At 39.9% G+C, this 25681-nt stretch overlaps 1 protein-coding gene across 1 annotated transcript in view; it reads right to left on the reverse strand.

The window, feature by feature from the left end:
- Window positions 1-6150: 6150 nt before the first annotated feature.
- The window catches only part of IL16 (interleukin 16), a 63765-nt gene continuing 44234 nt past the window's right edge, over window positions 6151-25681 (reverse strand). The window contains exons 14-19 of the mRNA XM_018572488.1: window positions 18982-20041; window positions 17887-18076; window positions 16001-16102; window positions 13308-13545; window positions 10201-10332; window positions 6151-6431 (exon numbers count right to left, since the gene is read on the reverse strand). Coding sequence (XP_018427990.1) covers window positions 6256-6431; window positions 10201-10332; window positions 13308-13545; window positions 16001-16102; window positions 17887-18076; window positions 18982-20041 — 1898 coding nt within the window. The 3' untranslated portion in view covers window positions 6151-6255. The remainder of the gene's footprint in view (window positions 6432-10200; window positions 10333-13307; window positions 13546-16000; window positions 16103-17886; window positions 18077-18981; window positions 20042-25681) is intronic.

Consider the following 25681-nt stretch of genomic DNA (forward strand, 5'->3'; position numbering starts at 1 on the left):
CATTGGAGTCCCCCTTAAATTTCCTACCACACCCAAAGGGTCTGGTATGAACTGTTTTTTAAAAATTATTTTTATTATTATTTAATGTCACTTTTTTGCAATGAATTGTCGTTCGTAATTATCATTTAACTCACCTGAATTTAACAAAAATGCGGATTCATCCAAATCCGCAAGCCAAAATGAATTTACTTTCAGACCCAAATTCCGAAAAACGAAATAAAACTTCCAAAACGAAATGAAACTAAACTAATTTTTTGCCGGCTTACATGTCTAGTAACAGCTTCTAACAACACATTCCCATGTACTTTATCCAGTGGGAGATCAGAATGAAGAATGTTGACCATTCAGCTCTGATGACAGCGATGTGGAGAGTGTGTCATCACTAAACACACATGATGACACTGAAGCCACCAGCATGTCACCTTTTAGCACATCAGGGAGCAGCTCATCAAATCTGGAGGCAGATGAAGACATGGATTCTACGGGCATGGTATCAGTACTGGACTATTCAGAAGTTGATGACATAATTTCTCTTAATAATTCTTTTATTCATACCATCACTAGGGAAGACCTCACATCAGAAGATGAGGACAGTCAACCACCGCTGGCCACTGATTCCATCATTGTGTTGGAATGGTACTGGTAGAATTTGTTATTGTTGCCATTCGGAAATTCGAACGCATCTGAAATTTGGATAAATTCCAATTTGGAAATTCGGATGCATCCAAACGTCCGAATTTAAAGAAATTCGTCTGATTTTCAATTCAGAACTAAACAAGACTTACATGTCTAGTTCTGAGTGATTGGCCCAGAGCTGTCATATCTGGGTGGAAAGAGAGTCCTTAGCCCTGTGTAATCTCTGACTAGAGCAACTCTGAACTTACACAGGGCTTCCTTTCCTTACGCCCAAGGACTGAATAGAATGACGGGCACAACAAAAGAGAGGTGAGTATGTGCTGCCGGGTAGTTGGAATTTATGTGGAGCCGCTGCTTTGTTCTGTATGGGCAAACTTAGATTCACTTCAAGGGTGATGAACAGGATAATGACCTTGTAGACTATTTAGCATCTTCTAATGTAATGTTTGTAATAAATACAGGTATAGTGGTCACTTAGTTCAATATATAGGTACTGTATTTCCTCCAACCAATTAGGTTTTGCCTCCCCATGTCTATGATCTCTTGCAGCTTTCTAGTGACATCTATGATATTGCTATTAGGAGTCCATGAACTACTGTATTTCTGATGACTTCTCATGAAAACGTCTCTTTAAAATGACACTTTTTAGTAAAGCTGAGAATAAGAGTCCTATGAAATAAATAAACACAACCATTCATTAGTATTTTTATTTTCAATTGCAAAACAAAAATATAGTATGTATTTACATATTCATTAACATGTTTGCACATGAGCAATGTCATATGTACAAAAGCTCAGATAGATTTATAACTGCTGTTGTGTGAACCGCTGCAGAAGTTGTTAATTTGGCATTTACAAGTCGTATTAGTATGCTATTTGGCCTTGTACATTCCTCTGCTCATGTACCATAAAATGAATGAACCAATTTAAAAAGTGGTCCAGCTATTGCATTGTAAGCTTTAAGCTTCAGTAAGAAAGCTCTATTACATGTAAGGCATACATTGATATATGGAAGACCTATTGCCTACAGAGGGGCCTGTGGATGGCCATACACAAGCAGATCTCTCACCAAAAAAAAAAACAGGGGTTGATATGTCTCTTCATAGTTATTTTGGATCACTGCACAGCCTGGACCCAAATTGATTTATCTACTTTTCTAGGTTAAACCCACATAGTGAACAGATCATTTCTTTGCAAAAAAGAACTGTGTATAGCCACACTAAAGTACATTGGCTACATGTTACATCTATGTTTTTCATTCTGCTCGCAACTTTTATCATGTGTTTAAAGTTTCCATTTTCTATGCTTGAATACTTAAGAGTCTAAACATCCCATTTACAGGCACACAACATTCTCACTCTTAACTTACTTGAACAAAAATGCCCCAGTACTGCCATAGAATGTTAATAACATTAGGCTCTCCAAAGTAGAGCTACAGCAAAAATATACTTAGTAATAACTAAGCCACAGGGCCATCCCTATAATGAGGCAGGCTGAGACGATTGCTTCAGGCAGCATCTCTTTGGCCCAGGGGGCATCAGGTGTGGCAGTCAACCGCCTTGCCTGTCAAAGCACCCCAGGTTGATAAGAGCTCTGTAATACTCTGGTCGGTGTCTCCAGTGAACCTGTGAGACTCTGGTAGGTCCCGCCTAGTTTGTGGCAACCAGTGAAGTCAGTGAGCTGGGCGTGATGCCGGAGTTAACACCACCGCTTTGCACCACCAGCACCCCCCGGTCTTGTCCTGCACAGCCACATCAACAACTCCCCCCTAACCTCAGGTGGCGGGGGGGTCTAGGGACACCATTGCTAAGCCTGGTAAACTGCCATTATGCTTTAGCCTAAACCCACTCTAACATAGGCATACAAACATCATGCAGATAGTTTTTTAAAAACACTTATGTTGCAAGGAAGTAGTTCATATTTTATCTACAGCCTTTGTGCTACCTGTAAATATTTTATATAACAGTCAAACATATACATGTACACACACACACTCTTAGAGCCTGTGTCAGCTACTTTGGGCTTGTGTCGATGGCATCAGTTTGACATCAGTTTGAGACACTTGTGAAATCATTCAGAATTTATTGACAGGTGCATATGACCTCCTTCTTTCAATGAATCAAATGCAAGTCTTGTATGGGAAGCATTTCAATAGGTCTTGTTTGGGAATATAAAACCCACTTGAAGCAAACAAAAGCCGATCAACACAGGTCCTTACTAACAGACAATTTGGTGGCATGTATCCGACAACTAAGATGCCAATTTGAGCCTTTTCAATCAATATTTGAGGTCCTCCATTTTATTACATCTGATCGCGTGCAGAAAGCATTGGAATTCTACACTTTTTGCTGGTCACATATTCCAATGCCGAAAAAGTGGGCGGGACCACGTTAAAATGTGTGGTCACGTGACCGGTCACACATACCAACCCAATCACAATCTTTGATAGAACAGTGGAACTATAAGGCTGTCTGTAATGGCTAGGATGTCAAGCTGTTGGTGTGGTACTTTGTCAACTACCAATAGTGATGTACAGTAAGTAGAAATGTTATTTGAAACAATAATATATCAAAATACAAAACCCTTTAACCATGTAAAGCATTGCGTATGTCATCGGAATGTGTAAGGCCCGGTTCACACCTGAACGCTCTGCAAAAGCTCAAACACCGAAATCCCATTATTTCTTCTGGGTATGGTTCACACCTGGGCGTATTACAGGCCGTATGAACGCGCTACAAAATGCCCTACGCCCAAAGAAGTACAGGAGCTTCTTTGGGGTGTTTTTTAGTCGCACGTTTCCATTGGGATACAGCCAAGTAGCTCTGAAACGCGTGTTTGCGAATCGTGGTAAAAACACATGACAAACGCGCATATTCGATACGCCTAGGTGTGAACCCAGCCATAATGTCACATTTATAGAGGAGTGCGTATAGATTACCACACAAGTTCAGGATGATTTTGGCACTTAACCATTTTTTTTTAATAAAATCTACAGTAGCTCTGAAAACATACTATTCTCCCTCTCCATTTCAAAGACTAATTATGCTCAACATAAATCAAACAGTAATTTCACTGTCTTCTATACAAAATGTATGTCCATAGCTACAAACAGCCAAATCATTTTTTAGACATTTGTGCACTCAGTAGTCGGATGCAAAAAACAATGACAGAACCCCTAGTGTAAAACCGTACAAAAACAAACAGTGAATGTAAACCTTTCTCTGATCGTAAACTTACATCTGAATACTATGGATTGTGCACTTTGATCAATATTGCTCTGAACAGATTTACTAAAAAAGCCTGCATACTTTACATGAGGTAAGGGCAAATGAAGATGACCTTGTCCATACTTGGTATATTACCTTAGTTAAAATAAACCTATAGTTCTAGTTAATTAATACTTTGTACCTACGGTATAAACAGAAGTTAAAGCCATTTTAATAGGTTGGACATGTCAGCAAGCTAAAATATTTCCTATCTCAGAAAATTACTGACATAGGGCCTGTGTACGCATGCCTTTCAGGGTTTTTATTTGTGTCAAAACTACTTTTCTCCCATAAAAATCAATTAGAACTTAAAAGCAGCTTGAAGCAGGTTGATGCGGCTTGAAACAAAGTCAATGCAGGTCGAATGCACTGTCAAAGTGTGAATGATGTCAGAAGTGTCTTGAACTGATCTCCAATATAAAATGAATGCACCTCAAAGCAAGCTGCAATTTGCCCATCGACACAAGCCCTTAAAATGCCTTATCAAGCTAATATATTTAAAAAGGCAGAACAAATAGCAATGATGTGTAGTAAAACATAGAATCCAGTCAGATTAGGCTAGCCTGTAAAACCTTAAATGTTATTTAGCTAACAAGAGTTGAAAATAGGTTTTCTTGTGTCCTATGTTCAGTACAAGTCTATCTTTCATTACACCATAGCTGATTATGTCCATTACAGACATTCCATTGCATCCAATCTTCACACATATTATACCTACTGGCTTCAAAGTAGAAAACTATATCTTTTTATGTAACTGTACACAAAGCACAAAAGAATGTGACTAATTTGAGTTGCAGCGGAACATACAAAGGCGCCATCTGCAGCCCCAAAAAGCTAATTTACATAAAATCATACCTATTGCAAAATTTTATGGCACTGTTAAGTTTCAGTTTGATACATTCATACAAGTCAATAAAATGTGACAGCTGCTAATTATATCTGGTACATTCATTCTCTGCCTAAATTGTTGTTGATTTATATTGTTTTCGCTGAAATGAAAGATGAAAAAATATGTATTTAAATATAATAAACAGAGCTCACCCAAGTAAATTTGTTGATAATTCTCAATCCCCAAAACCCCTAGCTGGGGCTACCTGTGTTTTGGCGACTACCCAAGTTGAGTGTGATCCATCTAAATACAGTTAAACTTGGTGGAGTTTGGTTGGATTAAGACTAGGGCATTTTCTCCATTGAAAGTATCAGAGATGTATATTTCTTTATTTATATGAACAATGATTAAGAGATCTGCTAGTTCAGTTTATTTATCTCATATTTACTGTCATTAAGGTGAGGCCCACAAGCCAATGTCTGCTGCTGAGACCTAAGGAAGCTATGAGCACTCACATCTCCCACGAGTCAGTTTTATGGTCAAATGGATTACTGCTAGATTGAAACACCACCTCCTATCCCACCATGTTCTCAGGATTGCCTCATTATGAAATCTAAATATGAGGTGTGCACAATTAGTACTGTAGTTAGAAAAAAATAAGTTTACTAATCCAAATCTGTTGTCTGATTTCTCTCTTAGGACTATTTTATCCCCACTTAGCTGAAAAGTATAACTTGTATGTAAGGATGAGATGACAAACATTATGAATGAAATATATACGACTGTCTCCTCCTTGTACAGATCTTTGTTGTTGGATTAAATTTTACACAGTGTTTTATGGGTCTTATATTCTTAATATGCCTTTCCTATGGTTCCATTAATTTACATTTACACCCTTGTCATAACATTAGTACCACAGTTTTATTTAGTAATTATAATTACAGTAGCTTGATTTTTTATTTTAGTAAACCTACACTTAGTGGTCTCAGGTGCCCTGGCCCAACACATGTGACAAGGCACACACTTACCTGTCCCCAGGTTCATACACTATCAGGGCAAGTGAAGTATGAATTTGCCATTGGAAGAAATGGAGTTTATGTCATGTGTGTTCAGCAGGACCCGATAGTGAAGACTGTTAAGACGAGACTGTGTGGCACCCAGCTGTCACACTGCAAAGACCTCAGCTAACAAGAGAGAGGCAAGTATGCGCGTTGTCTGGGGTGCTCTGGAAAACCATCTATGGTCACCTAAAGTCTACTAAAAGAACACCCAGTTGAACAGGAACAGAGTCAGGAATTATGATGGTGATCCTGCCGTTGGGTGCATTTAAAACATATAAAAAGCTACAAGCTGTATCAGCCCACCAGGTTCCATGACTAGAATATTATTTTTGGGTTGACTGGTTCCAGTCATCTTTGGGTCGCATTTGTTAGAATTCTGCCCTATTGCAACAACAACATGCCAAGATGCCAGTTAAGCATTGTTCATTAAGTGGAAGCTTTATCATCGTCCATGCTGAGATTTTTATTGATTGACTGAGCCAGCGATGCTGCTCCTTCTAATAACAGCTTGAACTGGCCCACTGGGCAAAGTTTTGATGGCAGTCCAGGCCTCAAAGCGAGTGAGGCCCTGCAAAGAGATATTTCCCAACTGCAGCAATTCATCTCCAGGCTGAACAGCATCATTCTTTTCTGACACACCTAAAATACAAATATCAAGTTAGTTCTGCTGTAAATGTCAAAGTTCATGAGACAGGTTTAGCTATGTTTATTACTTACTTTAGCACTGACTGAGGAAAACAATGCTACTCTCCAATGCTGAATCACAGTGATAAAAAGTAAATATAAACTTTGAACTTGTGCAGGGCCGTTTCATAATATCATATAGCAATCATCTTATTAAGGATTGTTTTATAATGATTTTGACAGTTTTACCGTCTTAGCCAGTCCTAATAGGTAGCTGCAATAAAGTCTCTAAAATTAGATGGCGTTACGTCTTTAGATCTGGATTAACCATTAAGCAAGATAAGTTTTTGTTTAGGGCACCAAGGGAAGAGGGAACCACAGAGCTTTATTTCCCTCTGCTATCACTCCCTTAAAGTACATGTAAAGTCAAAACTTTATGAGAGAAGAGAGAGAAGAGAGCGAGAGAGAGAGAGAGAGAGAATACGCATTAAACTCATTTAGATTTTTCCTTAATTTTCTGTCTTGTTGACAATTTCCCATCTATTCATGTTTCACAGGCAACTCAAAATGTTTTCCTCACTTCCAGTCCCAATGGCAATGGCCATCAGGACAAATAAAATAAATTTTCCCAGTGGGGACAAAAACAGCAATCAAAATCTGACAGGGGTTCTAACCCCTTCACACCCTATCCAAAACAATAAATAAAGGTTTTGGCATTAGGCACACTTCAACTCTTTCACACCCACACTTGAAACAAGTCAATGAGAGGCGGACCGTAGGTAGCACAGCATGGCACTTGTTAAGTCTAAATAAAGCTTTCACTACCAGTGATGTCATTGGTGTGTAGACTCTTTAATTTGGTAGAGGATTTCCATTGCCTTCAATGGCCCCTGTTGACACCTGCGTGTTCTGTCACCTGTAGCCAAATGCCTGTCGCTGGTAAAAGTACATGAGCTACTTTTCGGCAGAATCCAGTGGTTTTGGCCCCATTGACTTTAATGGGAATGCCTGTAAATGTACGACAGAGGCATTTTGCGAAAAAGAAGCATCTCTCAGCCTGAAGCTGAATACGCCTCAAAAACCACATAAAAACGCTTCAAAAATGTATAATTCACTGACACACATAAAATGCTCAAAAAGATTTACAACCGTTTCAAAAACTGAAAAAAGCATAAAAGTGCTGAAGCTGAGGTGTGAACTGACCCTTACAGAGTATATTCACTGCCATTCAAAGAATACGTTTCAACACACTGGCTGAGCATTTCGTCATTCGGTGTACAGAACCTACCTCTCAAGACCTTCTAATACTTCTATAAGCAAAGTATTATAAGCAAAAAGTCCCATTGAATACCCTTCTTTATAAGAACTCCCAATACAGAAGAACACAATGCTCCTAAAAATTTCCATATTTTCAAACATTTATGTTCAGAAGTTCTGAACACAGTATGATCTAAACCTTGTTTTGATTGCAGTTGGCTCACACCACCCACTTTTCCTAAGCCGTGATCTGGGACTGCAACAGATAACATTCTACTGTTGGTAGCCCCATAGATTCACATTCTTACTGCTTCACTATTCCCCTCATTTTTTCATCTAAACATGAATCTTTAATTTCACTTTTCTGTTGCCAGATGCTGCCTACATCTGTTTTTCTGTATCAATGTTACATACAATTACAGTATTGTACCAGAAATGATGATGCAAGCCACATGTACATTTAAGTAGCTAAGATCAGCAATGGCATTCCGAAGGCTGATGATCTCCCACTTTCTCCATCACACCCCGCCACCGCTCCTCCCTTCCAATCATCACCACATAAAATTAGATTTTTTTTAAAGAAAGTGTGCTAGTGAGGAGATCATAGTAACCATAAGATGTATTAAAAGTATCAACTCATATTTCCAAGAAGGTAAAACCAGAATAAGATTTCTTTAGACTTAGCTGAAATCAAATTGCACCATCTGACATGCTTTGTAGATAGTTCATTTTATCAAAAGTTCCTAATATAGAGAGTTACAGGGAAATTCCTCAGATCTGATATGAACGCAGAAATGTTCCTGCTGATTTAATCTTGTTTTAAAAGTTGACTCTAACATTATCAACACCTAGACACATCCTAGCCTGGAAATGTGTACAGGAAATAAATCAGCCTAGGGCAGTGATGGCGAACCTTTTTGACCCCGAGTGCCCAAACTGGATCGCTAAACCAACTTATGTATCTCAAAGTGTCAACCCTCTCAGGTGGTCTATAAGGGCTCTCTGGTGGGCTTTGAGGTGGTCTGTATGGGCTCTCAGGTGGGCTGTGCGGCTCTTAAGGGGGCTTGTGAGGTTGTGCGGATCTTAGGTGGTCAATAAGGGCTCTCAGGTGGGCTCTGCGGACTCTCAAGTGGTCTATATGGGCTCTCAGGGGCACTGTGCGGCTCTCAGGTGGTCAATAAGTGCTCCTAGGTGGGCTCCTTGGGCTCTCAGGTAGGCCCTGCGGGCTCTAAAGTGGTCTATATGGGCTCTCAGGTAATCTGTAGGGCTCTCACTGGGGGGCTGTGTGGCTTTTTGGGGCGCTATGTGGGCTCACAGGGGGGCTGTACAGCTCTCAGGTGGTCTGTATGGGCTCTTAAGGGGGGCTGTAAACAAACACAATTATTTGAAAGATATGCATGCATTAACAAAGACCTGCATGAGTGAGGCATAAACGTTATAAGTCATGGAAAAGGTGCCACAGCGTGTTTGTCAGAGCTATTGGGTATGAAACAGTACCAGATTAAGAGATTGTCACTCACATGTAAAAAAGCCGATCAGAGTCTCTGTGCAGCTGCCGTTTTCAGAACTTGACTATCACCTGAAGCCTCACATGCTGAGCAGCACGGAGATAGGCGGTGATGACCGTTCTGCCATAGAACACTGCCCCCTACTATCTATACACTAGAAATACGCCATTCTAAGCCAGCACATGCGCCCCAGTAGTAGAATACTGGTGCCTGTACAGTGGTTTCAGCCGGTTTCTGACAGGCCAATGGACCTGGGCTTGCGTGCCAGTAGAGGGCACTGCGTGCCCACTCTGGCACTTGTGCCATAGGTTTGCCACCACTGGCCTTTAAAAGACTGTCAAGGCATGCCATCAAGGCATTTAATAGACTGGCTCTCAGTCTGTCCCCATATCTGTCCAATGCCATCTATTCTAACTACTAAAAATGTCCTGTCTATGTATCAGTACAATCCTGCTACAAACAAACAGCTAGACAAGTAAGACATATGTAAAAAAAATATTTTTAGGTATGCTGAGAGAATGGGAAAACATATAATGCAGGTTTCTCAAATTGCAGCGGAAAGTGGAAATACACTTTAAGGCAAATTAATCTTTTATGGCTTTTTACCCTGGCAAGATTATTGTGCCCAAAGTTGAGCTTTAAGGGTTTAATATGTTTTAAAGTTTTATTTTTTTTAAAAGGGGGGTCGGGGTCTGGAAAGAGGATTTAAGTTTGCTTGGAGCTAGTCTTTAAATTACTTAAAAATTATTGTAAAAATATTTTTCCTAAAAATGGCAACAAAATAACTATACCTTCTCTTAAAATTGAATATTGATATTAATATACTGTATATACTATATATTGATCAGTTTAATCATTTAGAAGGGCATAAACATAAGACATAAACATGAGATATGCACTGCAGATGGGGAAAGAAAATCATTAGACAATACAGGTTTTGGTTATACATTCTCTTATATTCTAGAGGAAATCATTAATAGTTAGTATGAGGTTGTAAAAAATTCTAAATCATATTTCACCTTTAAATATTCTGTTGATGGCAATTGGCTTATCTCCATGCACGGAGCCTTTTCCTCCATCTAAGCTGAACCCTAAGCCAGCCATAGACTTCTCCAGAGTTACAGTTGTTATAAATCCCGCCTCGTCCGAATCTGGCAGAAAGATAAGACTTATTTTACATGAAGCAAAATATGCAGCTAAGCATGTATGGTTTACAATGAATAATCACAAAGCAATTAAAGATAATTAACAAAGCAAATGACGTTTGATGGACTGTAATGGCTGATCTTATACTCCACTTCATCAACGTTCAGGTCTTATTAACCTTTGCATGGCTTGCTTCTTTTAAGAAAGAGGAGATGGCTCAGCAGGTATGTGGTACTGAAGCTAATATATATAGGTAATTTAGATTGTAAGCTCTCACAGGCAGGACCCTCCTTACTATTTTTTCTTCACTTGTATTGTAACTGTAATGTCCTCTTTATATTGTAAAGTGCTGCGCAAACTGTTGGCGCTGTATAAATCCTGTATAATAATACACACAGCCTTCCAAATTATGGCCATATACTAGAAAGAGCTGAGGAGCATAAGCAATATGTATTTGTTTCCTATGCACCTTGACCCCATCTAGTGGCCATAATGTGGTATTTTCTGATAATTACTGCAAAAGAAAACATTCTCGGGCAGGGCCGGATTTACTCCCCCTGCCGCCCCAAGGCCAGGTTCCACAATACGCCCCCATCTCTTCGGCTTGCCCGAGCCGTTCGGTTCCGTCGAAATGAAGGGCTGCTCTATGGGTGGCATATGCTTCAGCTTGACTGAGCCGAAGTGACAGCCGAAGCGGCAAATGACAACAGGGAGGAGCCAGCTGTGATCTCACGGTTCGCTCTGCCCAGTTGTAATGACAGATCAGCGTCCCCAAATAACCTGGGGACGCTGATTTGTCATTAAACAATAACAACTGGGCCGAGTCAGCCACAATGTCACAGCTAGCTGTCACTGCTAGCTCTGCCCAATTGTTTTTTCTTCTTCTTTAAAATATCTTTGTTTCTTTTTCAATTTTCCTATTTTTGATCATTTAAAAAATAATTTTTCAACCTTTTTTCGTCACTCTTTTCACGTATTTTTTTATTCTGCTCGGTACCACAGAGGTACCGAGCAGAATAGCCGAGCCGAATGCCGCTCGGCGCCATTCGGACATTCACTCACTGCCGTTAGGCCCCTATGAGAATAGGGGCGAACGTTAGCGAGTGAGCTGCCGGAGCTTCAGCTCAGCCGATCCAGATGTTGGATCGGCTGAGTTGAAGTCCCTCTGCAGAGCATGTTCGGCTATTCAGTCACTGCCGTTCTCCCCCTATGAGAATAGGGGTGAACGGCAGCGAGCGAGCTGCCGGAGCTTTGGCTCAGCCGATCCAGATGTTGAAATCAGCCATTCTGAGCCGGAGTGAATAGCCGAACCTCGTTCGACTCTGTTCACTTCGGCACGGTTATTCACTTGGCTGCCTTCGGCAGCTTTGTGGGTAACCCTGTCTATTTTGCCCTATTCATACACAACATATGTAAAGGTAAGTTTTGCAGAACCATTGGCTTGGTGAACTTTTTATAAATACACCCCTTAGTGTCCTAGTGACAATGGTTTCAACAGAAGTGAGGGAAACATCTGCAACAAAGACACATACAACAATAAATAGCTACTGTAACAGGTGTTCTGTCCTTCCCTTATCAACAAATCATTTAAAAAAAAATATATTTACATTTATATTTATGTGATTGTTGCCATGACAGCAAACATCCCACTGGAGTCCTGGTCTTTCCTAACTCTATACAAAACTTACAATGTTTTAATAAAAGGGTGAAGAGTTTGGAGAAGGCAGGAGAAGTGAACAATCTAGGACAACATAGCTGAACTGGAAAGTGAGCTGAATTGGAGAATTTTTCCAAATCAGCTATGTTGTCCTAGATTGTTCACTTCTCCTGCCTTCCACAAACTCTTCACCCTTTAGTGAATAGCCTTGTTAAAAAAACCTTTGTCTGGACATATACTTTTAAATGTATCTATATGCAAGCCCTTTTTTATGTTTATGATAGAGTTGGAATCCTCAGTCAATTTTTATTGTTATTTATTTTTTTACAGGTATTTATATGGCACCAACTATTTTACGCAGTGCACACTCACATCAGTCCCTGCCCTCATGGAGAGTACAATCAAAGGTCTCTATCTCACATGAGGGTCAATGTAGACAGGAGCCAATTAACCTTCCAGCATGTCTCTGGAGTGTGGGAGGAAAGCAAAGTACCTGGAGGAAATCCACACAAGCACAGGGAGAACATGCAAACTCCTTGCAGATAGTGACCTGGCCAGGATTTAAACAAGGGACCCCCCGTGCTGCAAGGCAGAAGTGCTAACCACAATGCCACTGTGCTGCCCATTGTTGCCTGTCTCTTCAGATTCAGCCCTCTTTATACTGGCAAGAGTTGTCACTGCGAAAGAAAGGGGGAATCCAAAATTTTAGATTTGTCCCCAAAACAAGAGGTAAAGAAAAATCTTTCAATCGGGACAACTGTCTAAAAATGGAATTGCCATCACGTTGGGAAATTTCGTCTAACTTTCTGCTGTGTCTCTGCAACAGGAAGCAAAGGAAAATGTCCCAATTGATACACAGACAGCAGAAAAAAATAACTTAAATGGGGTTTTACCCCTTCCATACCGTATCCAAAACTAAAACATACGTTTTGACTATATATGTATTTAATTTCTCATACAGGGTATGCGTGAGAGCCATGCCTCAGTTCTCATATTAGTTTCATCTACAGTAAAAACCTCAGATTAAGCATCATTCAGTGAACGTGGCCATCTGTTTCCTGTGCCTCCTGTTCATCTATAGCCCGACTTCTATTGGTCCATTTGTTTCTAAACAAAACCAGCTACTAAGTTAGAGTGTTTATAGGATCTTCTGATATTTCTACTCTGGTCTGTCTAGTGAAGAGCATGATCTTAAAAAAAAAAAAATCAGTTTTTTTACATGTACTAACACATGAGTAGAAGGAAATGTTTTGCAGGTCATAATGCAAAAATGTACTGATAGTTTTCTGTAAAACTGAATTATTATCATAATATAGCACTTACTTCCAGCTGTTTGTTCATCAGTCCCAGCACAGTCTGATGAGCTGGAGCTGTGTTCTCCATCCTTTTCTTTCTTTATCACTATAACACTCTGTCTAGGTAGACGTGCCTCACGTAAAATCCCCAATGCTTCACTATGAGTGACACCTTTCAGTGACTTTCCATTGATGGACAAAACTTTATCTCCCTTTTGAATGGTTCCTTCTTGAGAGGTAAGACCATCGGGGAACACTCTGTGGACCTGGAGAATGAAATGCAAGTATTCAATAGGACAACTTTAGACAAATAGAGAACACAAATGTTTTGCTGGGATAGTAATTAAACCTGAAATGCACAGAGACAGAGTATAGGGAGATGTACTTGGTGTTATGGGACAGTGCAGTATGATCTATGCATCGAGGGGAATTTATCAAAACTGGAGCAGACAAAATCTGGAGCAGTTGTGCAGGGCAACCAATCAGCTTCGATCTTTCATTTTCAAATCTTAACTGAACAAACTGAAGTGAGAAACTTATTGGTTGCCATGGGCAACTGCTCCAGAATTTGCCAGCTCCAGTTTTGATAAATTCCCCTCATTGTGGAGTGCAGCCATATTAAAGGCACTAATGAATGTGGCAATTATAAAAAGTCAATTGTTTTATAAACAAAATGGGTCTAAATGACCACGAGCAATGGTTTTTTAGACTTCTGTGAAATAAAGCAATTCTGTTAACAAGTATTTTTGTTCCGGGGACTGGGAGCACAACATCACAACAGTGCATCACAAACCTGAGCAAAGAGTCATATTTCCATGAAAAAAAGTGATGTTAAAGTGACATTAAACCCTCAGATTTTTACATAAAACAATACTGTAATGTGTACCTTACTGTAATCCATGGTTGTTTCCCTTCACTTTGCTGCTTTTCCTTTTAAATCCTCATGTCTTCTCATGCTTGGTGAGAACTTCCCTGTTCAGCTCAGGCCCTCTTCCTCTATTCCTCAGTCTGCTGCAAAACAGAAGTTCTGCCCAGCATGAGAACAGATACAGATTTAAAAGGAAGAGCAGCAAAGAGAAGAGAAGCAATCATGGATTACAGTAAGGAACACATTACCAGTATTGTTTTATGTTAAAAAATCTGAGGGTTTAATGTCACTTTAAGTGTCTTTGGTGGTCTAACCATACCTCCTAAAATTGTTACATGGGAAAGAGGGACACATTATTACACAAAGTATGTAGGCAAAAGACACGCACCTGCCATGCCTCCAGTAACGCAGACCATGAGGATTAATCCATAAAATTGATTGGTTTAAGACAAAACCGATTTGTTATCACTACCTTTCCCAGCATTTTATTGTTATTATTTAATTGTTATTTCAAAATAACAAATGGAATAATTTACAGGTTAGATAAAAGTTTAGTGCAGTAAAACACTTTTGATAGTTGAATAATCCTGCTTTTAATAGAGATCCATAAATCAGATGAAAAAGAGGAACAACTCAGGAGGAAAGAGGGACGGAGGGATTTGATTCCAAAAGAGGGTCAGTCTCTCCAAATGAGGATCAATTGGGAGATATAGGGAATCCAAGCACATACGCCTACTTGGATTTGCCAATATTCATCACCCATTGACCAGTAATGATAAAGCTGCCAAGGGAATGTTGCAGAGGGTGTGCACATGTTCATGACTCACATTGCAGGCTTTTTTCCTTTTTTTATGAAGGTTTTATTGGGCCTGAAGCCTAAAAATTAAAAATGTTCTCCACAGGAATTTAGTCAGACACGAGGGTTCAATGGTAATTAGGCTTTAACCAGCTCTCTCCCTCCCTGTTATTCGTTGTAACACGATCAGTAAAGAGCAGCTCCGCCTTTGCACACAATATACTGTCCAGAGGGGGAAGGGGGAGCCGTGGATTGCCACTATGAATACTAATGAATAGGGGGTGGTGGTGGAAAGGTCCCTTGTACTATACACACATTACTTGCAAAGCACAATTGCAGCTATTTCCATGAGGAGATGAAGAGCAAAGCTAAAAGAAAATGTATGTTTTTGTGTTCGTATACAGCCACTTCTCTTTTAGGTGCACAGTGTACTGTGCAAATTAGCACATGAGATGCTTTGAAGAGGGCAGGATAAATATAATTATTTAAAGGTAATGATGTAAAAAAGATGAAACATATATGTGATCTTTAAGCAACTGTCAATGTTCATAAATAGGTCGGTCCACCCAATTAATATTTCCGTTTTTGGTACATGCTTATATTTTGCAGAGACGCTATTCATGAGATCTCTTCACTTGGGTTTCTAGGGTATGTAGACCTGCTGTTGGTAAAATAAGGGGTTAGTAATCGCCTGGGGGATTATTTATTTTGTTATTATGGAGAATGTAACAAGAGATGCTGACAAATGGAAAGGTGAACAGAAGCATATAAAATTCTCAGGTGAAGCAAAACAGAATATGGAATTATGGTGGGGAGAGCTCACTGTGGAAGAATCCAAGACATGTAAAAAACGAGGGGCTGACTTACCAGACATGAATTAGAAAAGAGCATTGAAAAATAGATGTGTCCTAGCTATCAAAGTACTGAAATTCTAGTCAAGAGGAGAGCGCTTCATGTTAAGGGTGTTCTGTTGAAATTAGATATAAATGGATGCAATCTTCTCTATGAAAAATGTTTATTTATGCTAAATTATTGAAATTTAATGACCAACACTTACAGTTACTGCCTTGTTTTCCAGATCAAGTCCTCCAGCAAGGCTAAAGCCCAAGCCAGCATTTTCTTCCTTGTGTAGGACCACCACATGAATGTCATCAAATTCCTGGATTGGAGGCATACACAACACTGCTTTCACTAAGACAGAAATTAACAAAAATACAGAACAAATTGGCACAAAGAAACCTTTTGGTTACCTGCACCAACAAACCAAGACTTACAGTCTCTATCCTGCACTACAAATATAAGCAAGGGTCCCTTTTCTGTGGACATAGTAGAGTCTTGTGCTATGTAGCTATCAATTACTGCAGAAAGTTTGGAGTTTAAGGTATACCCTTTATTGGCTAACCTACATTATTATAGATGCAAGCTTTTGATCTGTTGGTCAGGCACCTAAATACCATGAGTATACTTGCCACAGGAAGGGGGCCTGCAGTGCAGGAATAAAGCAGAGAGGGTTGCAATGAAGGGAGCAACTAGAGGAACAGCAACACTTTGGCAGCAGGACCTAGAAAGGACTGCAGGGACAGCAACAAGCAGCAACTAGTGGCCAGCAGGACTCGGGGAACAAACACAGAAAACAACAGAAAACTCAACAAAAGGATATATGACCACAGTCATTTTGAAAAAGGAAAAGTTATGGAATAACATTTTTTTAAATTGGTCAACCAACAAACAGTGCAGACTTTTCCAGAATACTTCTTTCTGTGACTGTAAATTAACAGTCTGTCAATTCTAACATCCTGACTAACAGGGATTTTCACAAAATGGTAAAGAGTTTGGAGAAGGCAGGAAAGTGAACAATCTAGGACAGCATAGCAGAACGTACGCTGGAAAGTACGCTGAACGGGAGAATTTTTCCAAATCAGCTATTTTGTCCTAGATTGTTCACTTCTCCTGCCTTCTTCAAACTCTTCATTATTTTGTGAATAACCCTGTAAGTGTTACCTAGCATACAAACAGAACACCCTGCATTTATTTATGTGTTGTTTTTCACCAACTGTTGAACCTAGTTCACATGATTTTTTTTCAACTATTCTTCATTGTTTGTATTTGAAATGACCATGTGCTTTGAACATGATACTTTTAATGCACCTCATGTTTATTTAGCTTGAGAAAAGGGTATTGTACCTTGAAAGTCTGCTAATGATTTCCATTACAGTCACACTGGTCATTGACACTAAAGATGCCCCATAGGCATTGGAATATGTTGAACTTTTCAGTCAGTTAATGCTACTATAGCTATATTGTTTAACTGCAGTAGAGGAAGTAAGGTCTTCAAGCTTGCTGTCCTGTCTGGCAGAGCTGTTTATTTCTTAGGTTGGGCTGAGCAAAGTAACTAATCCTTTGTCAGGCAAAACAGTTCTTTAATACATATTTCAAATATCTATTTAGTTGTTTACCTGAAGTTCAGCTTCAACCAATCTAAAAGTGTTAACATCTATTTGTCACCACCTTATTGCATGTGATATTGTGGGGGTTCAGCTTTAAACAGTGAGAATGCAAAAGTCACTTAACTCATCAGGATTTCTTTCAAAGCAAGGCTTTATCTAGCAAAATATATGGTTTTCAGCCAGCTCTCAGTCTGAGCCCTCTGTTTAGGCACAGACAGCCCCATACTCATGTGTCCCTCACATTACCTCTGCAGCACCACCCTATACAGGATCATGTCTAGTGCTGCTTTTTGCTTTTTTGGCACAAAGCACACTTCACCCATCTTCATTTGGGCTGCTTCTTTGATTCTGTGCCACTCTCTCCCAATGCCACCTACCACAACTACACTGGCTTTTCCAGTGCTCCTGTCACAATATACTGCATTATATACAGTATATATGTATGTATGTATATAGCATAACTTTAAAACAAAAATATTTTCAGACAGTTTCAGACCTTAAGTGTTTCTTCATCCAGAGCTTTAACTTCCTCTATTAGTTGGCTTAGCTCTTGAATGGGAAGTAGAGATATGACAGACTGGCTGTTACTGGCTGCAGATGAAGGCAGAAAGACTGGCTGCTCAGAAATGGTCTCTTCCTTCTCTTTTACCGGCTGTCCCATTCCATACCCCTTTAGCTCAGAGAGGCTAGAATTAAAAAGGGTACATTATTAGCTATTATCATTTTAAAGATAACGGTGAAGCTCCTCTGTGACATTAATCTCAGGAGTTAAGCATTAAAAATGCATTCGAGTACCATAACTATTAAAAAAAATTAGCTTATTTGTACATCACTCGGCTGTAGATCTTCAATTCATCATTGAATTGGTACTGACTTTGTCCTTTCTTCTGGAGGGTCGCTCCTGTGTGTGTTGTAAAGTAGCCAACACTCCAAGCTCATCATGGAGTACAATTTCAATACAAATGAGTAAACTAAACATGAGATTGTAGTCCATCACAGGAGTGAGCTTGGGGCGGTGACTACTTTATAACAGACACAGGGACCATGGGGAACAAAAGTAGCCCCCCTCCAGAAGGAAGGACAGTGTCAGCACTGATTCAGAGATGATTTGAGGATCTAAAGCCCAGTGATGTAGAAATAAGCTACATTTTCATTAATAGTTAAGGTACATGAATGCATTTGTAAGATTTAACTCCTGGGATTAGTGTCACTTTACGTGTAAACAGGCTAGGGGCATAGAATTTGTATAATAGCACACAAAGTTTTAGTAAATTCCAGTGTTCACAAAATGAATTATAAACTGGTGTTGAAATGGTACCAAATTCTTGTTAAGCTACATCTGTTTCTGATATTACTGCTACTCTTCCTTTCTTTAAAAAAAAAAATCTGTATTGATAAACTTGCAAGAATGGGTGAACAACGAATTTCACAGTCATAAAATGTTCTTGTTCAATATAATGACTCATAATCAATCCTTGGCATTCATTTTAACCTTTGGTGCTTTTATCCTCTTTTTAGCCCGTTCTTGCCACCATGACACTTCTTTATGCTCTATCTCCATATTTAAAAATAAATGTATTTTTTTTCTTACTTCACAGAGAATCCAGTGTCCGGCAGGTGGTTTTCAGTGAAGGAGTTGCAAGGGCTTTCCTCTGTTGCAGTGGCCTCATTCTGCCATAAGTCTTTACTTTGCTGAAGTGGAGACTGAGGGAAAGCCAGCAATGATTTCATCAGAGCAGAGGACACTTGACTGCTAATAGAATATATTTTGCTGCAGTTTTCACCTTTCTTTGTGGTACCAGCTGATGAACTGGAAGAAAGTGGGTAGCTCCTTGATCTTTGGCTTGGAGTCTTGAATGGTAGGGGCTCAGTGAACTCTGCATATGAAGAGTAGATCTGGGGCTCATTACTGGTACTGCTGCTTCTTCTAACATTCAATATGTTAATCTTTGGTGGGGAGGAAGACACTCTGGCTTCCATATTATCCATCGGTTCTGGAGATACCAGTTGAGGTTCAATTACTTTTTCATCTTTACTTTCAACTGAGTTCACTGAGACCTTATTGAAAGACACTGTAACACATTCTACTTCAACTTCCTTGTGAACTGGGTTTTTAGGCTGCACTGGAGACTGAGAGCTAGGCCTGTTGTTCCCTTTTGTTACTGGGTGTGGGCTACTAAAAGTTTCAAATGAACTTATTCTCTGTTTGATTGAAGATGTTCGGTTTGAAACGTGTGGTCTAGAAATGTTACTAGGTTCTTTGGGTTTATCAAAACCACTATTGTCCCATGAGCGATTTACATTCTTGGTTCCTTTTAAACTCTGGCGAAACCAGGATGGCTTGGGTGCCACAGGAGGACCTTTTTTCAGGATAGTTAAATCTTCACTACCCCCTGTCTGAGAACTGGATTCATCACCATACATTTGCTGGCATTCTTGTTCTGTTTGTATAGAGGAACAGCTATCCTCCCCTGTGCTAATATTTCCATCCATATCCATAAGACTATGGTCTTCAGTTATGATGGGGCTAAACAAGTTTTTAATACAATCAGAAATCCTGACCCACGGGTCTTCTGCAGTTGTATCAAAGCTGTAGTCAACACACACCTGTCTTCTTAACAATGGCTTGTGATGAGACACAACCGAATTTCCTATGGAACAGAAGAAACAACTGTTTCAGAATTACATTTTTGCATACATTTGTGACCCTAATCTGGCCTAAATGGTGTCTAATCTTATAACAGTGAAGGCAGCAGGTGCTATTCAACTTGACCATTGTGAATCTCAGCCTCAGACTGTATGTCTTATTTTGCCAATACAATTCACCTCTGACATTCAACTGCTAAATGCCTCTACTGCCTACTTAGCCTCTGGCTGAATGTCACAAGGCGGAGTTTAATGTCAGGAGGGGGCAAGACATAGTTTTGACTTTGAGGGGCCCTGTGTACAGACTGAATCTATGGTCAAAAGGGCTACACAGTGACACAGTGATTGATGCGAAGAATAACATAGGAATTGGAGCACTTTTTATGGCATGTCAAGTTTACTTTAAAACGAGATGACAAACTGTGTCACCAAGAAATTATGTTTATGATTATACAGGTGAAACTCGAATAATTAGAATATCGTGCAAAAGTAATTGCAGTAAGTGCTGCAAAAGGGGCCCAAACCAAGTACTGAGTACATATGCATGCTTGTACTTTTCAGAGGTCCGATATTGTTCTATGTACAATCCTTGTTTTATTGATTGCATGTAATAATCTACTTTTTTGAGGTTGTGGATTTGGGGTTCTTGGGGTTGTCATGAGCTGCAAGCCATAATCATCACAATTATGACAAATCACGGCTTGAACTATCTTGCTTTGCATGTAATGAGTCTATCTCATATATTAGTTTCACCTTTTAAGTTGCATTAGTGAAATAAATGAACTTTGCACGATATTCTAATTATTCGAGTTTCACCTGTATGTAAGTCTCTGTCACTAAACACCTGTGTCCCTGCCCTGCTGCTGTCCTTCTGTTTCAGACTTTAAATAAGTCCAGTTTTCTTAACTATACTAGCCAGTGTTTTTTTTATTACTTTGCACTAGATGCTGATTCCTTTTTGCAGTATATGCCACCTGAATGTTCTGGCTGGTATGTATTCATTGCATTAGTCTCTGACCTCTCACTGGGGTTGATTTACTAAAGGCAAATAAGATGTTCACTTTGCAAGAGAATTTGCACTTTGCAGGGGAAGTTTCCTTAGTGATTGAAGTGAAACTCTGACTTTCATCATCCAATCATATGGAATTTTACCACATTCAATAAGATAAGTGAAAATTCCCCTACAACATGCAAATCCTATTACAAAGTGAATAGTCTATTTGCTTTTAGTAAATTAACCCCATTGAATCTACCTGCACCTTTCTCAGGCTTCACAAAGTTATGCACATTTACTTCAAACCTGCAACTGAATGCAGCAAACCAAATACATTGGATATATCAGATGAATGTTATATTTTGGATGTATCACAAAATAAAGACCAAGAACCTGTTTTTGAGGTTGATTCACCAAGCATAATTATAAACTTTTTGGAGGTGTGTAGAAATTTTTATTTGAAACATTTTGACATTCACACATTTTTTGGCCAGTCAACTTTATTGGCTTCTGGAAAAAGAAGCTCTCAGAGACTGCAGTAAAAAGAAACTGCAAATTTGAAAATATGTATGGCACTGATTTTCACACTAACTACATTCTGGTGCCAGCTTATTTAATGCAGAAATGTTGTGGATAGCAATGAAAGAAGCAGCAGATATACAGTATACATATATATTTGTTTTAATGTTTTCATTTTTTTCATTTAATTTTGGTTTAACCCATATAAAATATAATAAACTCAATGGTTAGAGAGTAAAATTAAGCCCCAAAATAAAATTAAAATATGCACCTAGTTATCTGCTTGTCCACCATGTAAATGCTCACCTGGCCAAGATTCTGGTGGAACAATCACTACCACAAGCATGTCCACACATGGCACATGCTTTTACTGACCCCATAAACATTGGCTATGGCCAGAAACACTACTCTTCTTTACAGGGCCATTCAGCCAGCTTGATAACCAACACAGCCTCTCTTTTGCAGGACAGGACACCATTTACTATGCCTATGGTGACAAAGGTTTCTACTGGGCTAGAAAATGAGAAAACAGCATGAGACATGTTTGTTGGTTTACAGACTGCCAAGGGCATCATCAATGTTAAAGAGATGGGTGACTACTGGATACTCACATTTTGAGCCCTTACAAAAAAACAGAATTGGTTTTTGAAGGCTTCTAAATAGGAAGCATAACTAACACATTATCAAGCTTTTGTTTGCACCAAAATTACAGAACTTTTCATTCAATCCCACTTTTATGTGTTAGACCTTTCTTTAACTCTAACTGAATTGTCACTTTCTTGCCATTCCATTGCCTGTGCCAGTGCTGCCAAAAGTAGCAGAACTTTACAGTTGGGCCTGCAATCTGAGGCCTGCAGCCTAATCTATAAACAACGTCTTGAAAAGATGGTCCCATCATGTGTGACTTGCTCACTGCCTTCACGTGGTGCAAAAAGTTGGCAGATTACATTATTACTCCAAACGGTACAAAATTATCTACAGCATTTGTGGACAGAATAACCTTTGTCAAAATGAGTCAGTGCTGGATAAGTCTACATTTTCAGTGTACACTCTTAAAAGATCCACTGCCACCAGAGACTGCTAGCGGACCAGAGTCCCTGCATTAGCAAGAGGCTAAGGATTTTAGACAACTTTTTCAACTCTACTAGACAAGCATGGGATTGATTGACTAAAGGCAAATAGCCTGCTCACGTTGCAAGGGAATTTTAACTTAGCTTTGTGAGTGAAAATTCACTTTGCAAATGATACCCAATCATATGCAAGGAAAATCTAAAAAACACAGTATTTCTGCTTGCACAGGATTGGATGATGGAAGTCAGCAGAACTTTAACTCATTCACTAACCTAAGGGAACATTCCCTTGGAAAGTCAATAGCCTATTAATAAATAAATCCCAACATCTTTTGGGTTTTTCGAACAATGGCACAAAGATGCAATTTGGGGTCCCTGAGTGAATTTATTCTAATATTATGGGTTTCAGTTTGAGAAAGGTCAAACTCCACTAACAAGACATAGAAAACATTCATTTCCCTTTTTCTGTGTAAAGAGAACTGCATAAAAAGATAAGAAATTTCAGAATATACCAGCTGCACATATTCCTTCTGTAAACTAAAAACTGTCACTCACATAATGACATAGAGACAAAGGGGGTGATTGTTATATTATGGTTTCACCCAGAAACACTTTTTATCCTCTGACTGCACTACACCAATTAAGAGATTTCCTGGAATCTGTGGAACCTGACGAGTGTAAAGAAAATCAAGTAGTAAAACTCAAAAGTTCAGTGTATTTAGGGGGTTATTCACTAAAGAGCCGAAGGATCTAGCCGTAGCTTTGGCTGATCCTTCAGCTCTCTTCGACCGCCTCTGCACTTCAGTCGAACCGAAGGGCTCACAATAGCACGTACAGCAGCCGAAGGCGGGCAAGTGGCTTAGGCGAGCTGAAGGCATATGCTTCGGCTCGACTGAGCCGAAGCGACAGCCGAAGCTGGGAGAACAGCCTGCCAAAGGGCCCGTCATAGTTCTCCCCGCAAATGACAGTTGGGCGGAGCTCACGGCTGGATCTGCCCAGTTGTAATGACAGATCAGTGTCCTCAAATGACCTGGAGATGCTGATCTGTCATTAAACAATAACTGCTACGTCCAGTTGTAATTCATTGGCCGGGACCTGCTAGAAGACTATGGCAGGTTACGGCTAATGGTAAACAGTTGTGCAAAGCTAGCTGTCACTGCTAGCTCCGCCCAATTGTTTTTCGTTTGCCGTCATCTTTGCCGGCATTTTTTAAAATTATTTTTAATTTTCTCTTTTAATTTTGTTATTTTCATAGACTATTTAAAACATTTTTAAATGTTCCTATTTATTTACATTTTTAAAATTATCTTTTAACTCTTTTTTTGTTTTAATTTCACTCTTTTTCTATTCTGCTTGGTAGCAGAATTGCCGAGCCGCATGCCGCTCGGCATGAGAATAGGGGTGAACGGCAGCGAGTGAGCTGCCGGAGCTTCAGCTCAGCCGATCCAGATGTTGGATCGGCTGAGTTGAAGTCCCTCTGCAGAGCATGTTCGGCTGACCGAAGGCAGCCGATGTATGGCTGAAATCAGCCATACTGAGCCAGAGTGAATAGCCGAACGTCGTTTGGCTCACTTCACTTCGGCAGCTTTCAGAATAACCCCCTTAGTGTACCCAGTGTACCCATCAGTGCAACCACAAGCTTATTTTCACTTATAAAAGATTCTGACATCCTACAGCTCTTGGGGGCTCTGGCAGCAAGATCTTCCTGCTATAGTTTCTAGCTCAGTTGGCACTCAGAATGGAGTGTTGGGATTGTAATTTACCTTTATTATGCAGAAAGGAACAGGGAAATGGAAACACTTCAAGTTGTACAGGAGCAGCCAAAACTCCAAACTGAGTGGCTACTGGGCCAAGATCCCCATTTATGACTCCATCCCAATAACCTAGACAGCTCTGATAGACAGGATTAACAGATTCTCTTTTTGAAACAAATAGGTAGAAGCATAAGAAATAAATACAGTTCAGTGATGGTGCCAAATATAACCTGATATGATGGATGGATGACTCACCAGGATGTCAAGGGAGGGAGAACCATAAAACTTTTCTATACACAACTAGTATAGGTACCTATTTCTGTCTTGAAATTAGCCTTCTGCAATTCCCTCTGCAATAATACTCTGGACTGGGAAAGCAAGGGACAGCACTTTGATTTAATCATAGCTCTATTACTTTGCAGTGCTATCAGTCCAACACAAAAACATCCTTACAGGGGAGATGGCACATGGGCAATCTCATCAGTGTGGTGCTGCTCCTGTATTGTCCAGGTATAGGCTGAGTCAGGTCCTGGACAAGGCTGCATTACTTAAATGCAGTGTAGTTTGCATGTATGTCCAAGACCATGCTGTGCTGTCTAACAAGAGTGTATGAACCACAAGATTTGGTAAACAGAATGACAGATCATTTGACAGGTAAAACTATTTAAATATATGTTCTTCAACTGCATTAGCCTGGAGCTTAACTTCAACTCTACAACTCTTCCCCTGGCTACATCACCAACTCCTCCCATGCTCGCCTCCAGGACTTCTGCAGAGTGTCACCCATCCTCTGGTACTCCCTACCCCAATCTGTTTGCTTATCCCCTACTCTGCCCACCTTCAGGCAATCCTTAAAAATTTCAGCGAAGCCTATTCCACCTCAACATAATAACTCTCCTTTTACTTCTTCCATTAACTTATTCCACACAATTATTACTAGGGATGTACCAGAATTTCGGCCGCCAAAACATATCATCCAAAAATGGCACTTTGGGAAAAATTACGAAAGTGCCATCTTTCAGACGAAATTGCGGTGCATCCTTAGTTTCTCTCCTCTCTGCTGTGCACTACTCTGTGACCCCTCTGACACAGGGCAGCGTTCCAGCATGGATTAGAAAAACTGTCAGGAGGCCGAGCGGTGCGGGGGACGAGAGCGATGTGAGCGTGTCACAGGAGAAGCTCTCCTCCCGCTCCGTCACGCTCAGGCTTCTGTAACAGATCAGGAGAGCGGTGTGGGGGCAGAGACAGCTGTCAGCTGTCAAATGAGATCGGGCTCTCCTCCCCACATTGCTCCCGCTCAGATCAGCC

This window comes from Nanorana parkeri, unplaced genomic scaffold (assembly GCF_000935625.1).
Source record: "Nanorana parkeri isolate BGI_ZX_2015 unplaced genomic scaffold, ASM93562v1 scaffold2047, whole genome shotgun sequence".
NCBI classification, from domain to species: domain Eukaryota; kingdom Metazoa; phylum Chordata; class Amphibia; order Anura; family Dicroglossidae; genus Nanorana; species Nanorana parkeri.